The 7,048-nt window shown below is 40.8% G+C and overlaps 1 protein-coding gene across 1 annotated transcript in view; it reads left to right on the forward strand.

Moving 5' to 3' along the window:
- The window catches only part of LOC101848038, a gene marked incomplete in the record, with an annotated part of 35,357 nt that overhangs the window by 9,204 nt on the left and 19,105 nt on the right, over positions 1 to 7,048 (forward strand). The window contains 6 exon segments of the mRNA XM_035969181.1: positions 1,304 to 1,383; positions 3,263 to 3,388; positions 3,712 to 3,862; positions 4,155 to 4,229; positions 4,975 to 5,166; positions 5,896 to 6,096. Of these exon segments, the coding sequence (XP_035825074.1) occupies positions 1,304 to 1,383; positions 3,263 to 3,388; positions 3,712 to 3,862; positions 4,155 to 4,229; positions 4,975 to 5,166; positions 5,896 to 6,096 (825 nt within the window).

The raw sequence follows: 7,048 nt of genomic DNA on the forward strand, positions 1-7,048 counted from the left end.
CCTAGGTTTCTTGCAGGGGTGGTTCTGGGGGGTTTGTGAGGGGTTGTTTTGAGGTGAAGGAAGATGTATCGTATCTTTCGTACGGATGAGAAGGTTGCCAAGGTTGGGGGGTTGTCGGAGAGCGATTAAAGGGGGCTGAGGGAAGCACTTCATCATCTTGTCAGATTTTTCTAAAATGTCTTTGTTCTGGTTGTGTATGTTGTGGACATTGGGCAGCTTTTGGTGTGTCATCATCATCATCATCATCATCATCATCATCATCATCATCATCATCATCATCATCATCTACGGCTCCGGCATCGGCGACGTCGTCTCTTTCGAGCCCTTCAGAGGTGAGTCCAGTAACCATTTAACGAAGGAGCGGATATAATATGTAGTCGGCAACGGGGTGTGTCAGATTCTCTACCCAAGACAAACCCTGCTGAATAAATTTAGTGTAAAAATATACAATACTTTGGCTACTCAAAATGACACGAGACAATGGTGAAAGAGGTGATTGAGGGAAAGATGTGGAGCAGGGGAGCCAGGGGAAGACAAAGAGTAACATGGATGGATATCATAAAAGCATGGACAAGCCTTGATATGGCAGAATTTGCAACGGCAGCTCATGACCGTGAAGGGTGGAGGGTCTTTACACGTCAACCTCTGAGTCAGGTAACCAGGTTGTCAGTAAGATGTTCCAAAATATTATAAGCCCAGAGCGCAATATTTCTCAGGAGAGGAAAAATGCGTTTTCACCCTTTTAACAATAAATTGTACCTACTTGCATAAGAGGTGAAATAAGGCGCTCGTCAATTTTGGGGCCCTTTGGAGTTATTTCAGCATCTAAGAGCTTATTCCTTTGTCTTGCTTTCAATAAAAAAAATACCTTTCTGTTTTAAATAGAGGTCGAGATATTTGCGATTGAAAGAGGTGAGGGTCGCCTGCTTTTAGTGGTAAAATTAGCGAGAAAATGGCCGCCAAAGTTTGGTGACCTCCATAGCTTGAGAGACCTTGGGAACTGAATATGTACACTGTTTGTGCCTTTAATCAACGTTATTCAATAAAATACACAAATAATTGTGCTTTTTATGGGCATTAAATGTGTTGAGCCCAAAAAAACAATTATTCGATAATAATTCCCAAACCTGTGAAAAAATGCCAGTTTCTTGACTTTCATTATTTGGACGATCGCCTGATTTCCCCACGTTGCCTCATATTAATCATAGAACGAGCGATCCCATAATCCAGCTGAACTGGTTCGTTGTATACTGAGAGTCAACACAAAGCTGTAACCTTCACTGCTCTGACTTCTGTTCCTCAGGGAAAACGGACCTGAAAGACGCAGCCTCAGGCCTGATCCAGCCTCCAGTGGGTCGCACAAACACAGCCCTGGGGCTGCAGGTAGGTTATGGGTTCATCTCTTACTTACCTACCTACATCTTGACCTTTTGGTAAACGCGATGTATTGACCGTATCTTTCTTTCAGGGCACTTCATGAAAGGAAAGACAAGATCTGAAGGGAAACAAGTCAGTATTAATCATTTCTCTCCTTTGGAACATGATATCGCCGAAGCCAAGATCTGAAGGGAGGGGAGTCGTACTTGGGCAATCTACTTCATCTTCGTCTACCGCCAAGGCAAAATTTGTATCATGCATACTGCTTTAAGATTGTCTGTCAAATTCAAACGGTTAACAGGTTAATACGTAAACAAGTCTAACTTTTTGAGTCTCAAAAGCATTTATCATTCATTTTTCAGAACTGACAGATGTGAAAAGTTATGACTATACCTCAAGGTTAATCTTGCATTTGATCGATATAACTATTTACAACACCTGATTTTGTCCGATCGAGGGTATGTAAGCAAACAAAGTTATGTTACGAGATTGAATAGAACGAAGACAAAGTCGAACCAATTCTTGGAGAAGCAAGTCGTTCTGACCACCACCGCCAGCATCTTTTTAGTTAATGTTGGAACAAGCGAAAAAAATATGGGCAATAAGAACAACAACAACAACAAGTATTAGAACAACAACAACAACAACAACAACAACAACAACAACAACAACAACAACAACAACAACAACAACAACAACGACGACGACGACGACGACAACTACAACAGCAACAACAGCAACAATTACAATGACAGCAACATAAAAAGCAATAATTACAACAACTATTTCAACAAAGACAACAAGAATAGTAGTAACCGAATTTTCAACAACACAAGTAACCAGTCACCACCAGTGTCTTATCTCACAACGTCTAGAGCATTGAGATATGTCGTGTCACGACGTGTGGGAATCAGGCACTCGTCAATTTTTGGGCATGTGGAGTTATTGAAAGCTTATTTATTTCTCTTGCTTTCAATGAAATAAATATCCATCAAACTTGAATAGAAGTCGGGATATTTACGATTGAAGAAGATGGGGTAGCTAGCCTGGATTCAGTGGTTACGTTAATGAGAAAATGGCCGCCAAAGTTCGGTAACTTTATTGGCTTAGGAGTCCTTGAAAACTGAAAATTACGTATTATTGTATGCTTTTATACAAGATATTTTAAGTAAAATTCACCTGGAAATGTGTTTTCATATGAACATAAAAGGTTTTTAACCAAAAATCCAAATTTTGATAACAAACACCAAGAAGGTTGGACAAATGCTTTTTTCTTCGATTTCATTATTTTGACAAGCACCAATCAAATACTTTCTCTACTCTTGTTTTTTTTTCTGCTAAGCACCAATCAAGGATCTTCTCTTCTCTCGTACGTTCCATGATGCCCCAGTCAAACACCTTATCTGCCCCTGTTCCTTCATTGAAGCACCAATCACATACATTCTCTATTCTTGTTCGTTTATTAAAGCAACTATAAAATCATCATTTTTTACTCTTTTCCCTTCATTGAAGGGCTAATCAAAGACCTTCTCTGCTCTTGTTCGTTCTCTGAAGCACCATTCAAAGACCTTCTATGTTCTTGTTCAATACTTGATGAAACTATCAAGACCTTCTTCGCTTATGACTGTTACGTAATGCACCAATCATGGACCTTCTCTGCTCTTATCCGTTCCTTAATGCTCCAATCAACAATTTCTCCGCCTATGACTGTAATGCAATGCACAAATAACGGACCATCTTCTCTTTTTAGAGATACCCAATCACAGACCATGGAGTGTTTGTTTTATGTTTTAGAATCTGCTGTTATCCCCTTCACCTTTCCGCGCCCTAGATAGTCTCTTCTCATATTTCCCAGTGTCTCACAAACTTCCTTTTACAATTCCAGACAATGAGAGACATGTTCCGCACCCAGTCGAGAGAAGGTGTCCCTCACATCGGTATCGTCATCACTGATGGTATGAGTTCAAACCCATCAGAAACCGCGATGCAGGGCGCAATGGCCAAAGTCGAGGTAAGAACAAGATTGTTAAAAATGCTGAACCGTTCTTCTGATGCACAATGCATGTATCATATAGACTTCGTTCTTTGTTATCAATATTATTATTATTATTGTTGTTGTTGTTGTCGTTGTTGTTGTTGTAAAATCATCATTACTACTTTTTATTATTAACATCATTATTACTATTACTATTTTCTTTTTTATTATTTTGATGATTATCATCATCATTGTTATTATTATTATTATTATTATTATTATTATTATTATTATTATTATTATTATTATTATTATTATTATTATCAATATTATCAATTTTATTATCATCTTACTTTCAGGGCATCAAGTTGTTCGTGCTGGGTGTAGGAGATAGAGTGTTGAGGAAGGAGGTGGAGGATATGGCCAGTGCCCCGAAGTATCTGTTCGATGCTCCCGATTTCAAGTACCTGATCGGCATGGTAGAACGTCTGCGAGACAATATTTGCTCTGGTAAGTGAGGAATTGTGTGTGTATGTGTGTGTGTGTGTGTGTGTGTGTATGTGTGTTTGTGTGAGTGCGTGTGTGTGTATGTGTGTGTGTTTATGTGTTTTTTGTTTGTATGTATGTGTATGCGTGTATGGGCGCATGTGTTTGTGTATGTGTTGAAGTGAATATGTGTGCGTATGTGTGTCTGCCGGTGCGTTTACATCTTAGGTGTTAGCCCATGTGTAAGTGTTTATTTGAGTCATTATTTGTATGTGATTGTATCTTGCATCAAATGTTGTTGTTTTTCTGTTCACAGCCATCCAGGAGACAACAACAACGTCAACAACCACCACCACGACAACAGCACCATCGACTGTTCCTGCCATCCCAGGTGACTCTTCAGTAGTTCCCTCTACCCCCCCCCCCCCCCCCCCCCCGCCTTTTCCACACACAAAAAATAAAAATAAGAACGACAGTTTATCCCTTTCAATATCCACCAACAATTTGCACTGTTGTCCAATAAAAACAAGTAAACAGCTTAATTCTCAACTTGCTATTATAATTTTTCTTTCTTTATTAGTCGTTCAAATGAACGTTAGTAGGCCTACGTGTTTACTTAAACAGGGTTTTTTATTTTTACATAGAAGAGTAATATACAAAGTAAAGAAGAAAGAGAGATAATAACGGTCTAATAAAAAAAAATATAACAGCTTAATTCTCAACTTGATATATTTCCCGCCTACGTGTTTACTTTAAAAGTGTTTTTTATGCTGAAGAGTAATAAAGAAAAGAAGAAAGAAAGATAATAATTGTAGATGGTTAAAACAGGAAGAAAGAAGAAGCAAACCACACTGGGGTACCCGCCAACCACCCTCCTTAAGTCGCTGCTCACTCAAACTTAATAATACATCATCTTTTACTCTAAATCTGCTCCAGTGGGTGATTGGCGGGTGCTCTGGTGTGGTTTGCTCCTTCTTTCCTATCAAACATCTATCGTCCTTATCACTCCTCGACCTTCTTTTTCGTGTTTGTTACTCCCCTGTAACACCTCTAATCTTCGGCACTTATATGACTTTATTGTGTTGCAAGTGCGGTAAAACTCTTACTAAAACTAAACTAAACAACATCTGCTCCAGATCTGTGCAAAGAGTGCCTGGTGGAAGGAGGGGTGGGGTTCAACCCCAAACCCAACGACTGTGAGAAGTACGTCATGTGTGTGCCCAACGGTCTCACCTACGACCCGACCATCCAGACCTGTCCGTCTGGAATGTTCTGGAGCAGCGAGGCCGTGTCTTGTCTAGACGCTAGATACGTCACGTGTCCTTATGGTGAGACCTTCCTGTTGATCATGCTTTGACCTACCACAACCCTGAATTACCAAGTTCTGTCAGATCAGTTCCTAGTTTTGAGTTTCACAATATAGTTAAGCTTTTTCGATTGCAATTCTTTGAATATCTTGATAACGACTCCAAATAATCTTATAATTTTGGCAGAGCAGATAGAACATTTGTATTCTGATCTCATGCTTTTAGTAGCTCATAACGAGCAAATTTGTCCGATAGAATTGTGTAATTTTAAGGAGGCAATATATTAAAAGTGTTCTCTTTGTCAACTTGCCCTGCATTTGTAAATACCTTTTGCTTTAAATCTGGTTCGTTGGGGATGTTGGTTTATGAAACACGCACTCACACACATGCACACAAATATACATACACACATAATATATAAATGCATACAATCACCACCCCTCCACACCCCGCCCCCATTCCCCTGCACCCCTAAAACCCTTAACTCTAAATCAATGCCTTTGAACACGGACTAAAACAAAGTCGTATTCCTACATCCCTAAAATCTTCAACTCAAAATCAAAACCATTATACACAAATTAAAACAAACTAGGACCCCTATACCCACGGAATCCCAAATCATAAAATAAAACATTTAAGCACCAAGTAAAACAAAGTCACACCTCTCCACCCCTAGACTCCCAACCCTGAATCAAAACCTTTGAACACAAACTACAAGTAATACAAAATGGCCCGACATTACTTCTACAGACAAATGCCGAGGTATGCCGCCGTCCCACACCTACATAGCCAGCGCGGGAAATTGTCGCAGTTACTACAGCTGCTCTAAGGGTCAGAGGTCAACTCCTCTGTGCTGTGAGCGAGGGTACCGTTACATCACGAGTGTGGGCTGCTCACCTGACCCCACGTGCAGGGCGGAGTGTCCTCTAGACGTCACCATCTACAACTCAGGTCTGTGTGACATTCATTTGCTGTTTGTTACCTGTTTATTTGCTGTTTACTGTGACCTTACCACAATATGCCGAAGGCCCAGGAAATTGTCTCACTAACAAGGCAATCCCCAATGTCCAGATCAGATGCGGGAACAACCTTACTTTGACTGTGAAACGAAGAAAACTAAAATAGTATGGCCATGTAACAAGATCGTGTGGCCTGTCCAAGACCATTCTTCAGGGAACTGTGCAGAGGAGGAGAAGGAGAGGAAGGCAAAGGAAGAGGTGGAGAGACAACATTGCGGAGTGAACAGGGAAATCCTTCGCCCAAACTCTGGCGCTCGCAGGGGAACGTGAGAGGTGGAGGCACCCGACGAGGCTCTCTGTCATACCACAGTATCCATCCCTCCGGAGACGTCTCCGACTGAGACATACCATTCAAAATGTCAAAATGCTGTGTGCCTCTGGACCATAGACCAAGCAAAATGCTTTGCGCCTCCAGACCAAGTAAAAAAGTATGGGGGGGGTTAACCCACAATTTGATAATTTGCTGTCAGGTTTGAAATTTTCTTGAAAATAAATGTTCATGGGTGCTTGCTGGAGACGCCCTTGCGATTCCTCGTGGATTATGGAATCAGTGGCAGTGACTTGTTTCTCTGTTCAATTTTTGTGTTGGAGTTTCATCATCACCACCAAGTGCCAGAACTGAAAGAGACATCAGCGATCATGGTTCTCCATTCTTCATTTTCCTATTTGGATGCTCTAAAAGAAATGTTGTATTATGATTATTAATCTTGTGCTCCCTGTCACCTATCTGGAGTTATATGCATTTTGTTCAATTCTCTGTCTGTCTGTGTGTCCGCCTGTGTGTCTGTCTGTCTGTGTGTCTGTCTGTCTGTGTGTCTGTCTGTGTGTCTCCCAATCTCCCCCTTTCTCTCTCTGCCTCTCTCTCTCTCTCTCTCTCTCTCTCT

This window comes from Aplysia californica, unplaced genomic scaffold (genome assembly GCF_000002075.1).
Source record: "Aplysia californica isolate F4 #8 unplaced genomic scaffold, AplCal3.0 scaffold00124, whole genome shotgun sequence".
Lineage (NCBI taxonomy): Eukaryota > Metazoa > Mollusca > Gastropoda > Aplysiida > Aplysiidae > Aplysia > Aplysia californica.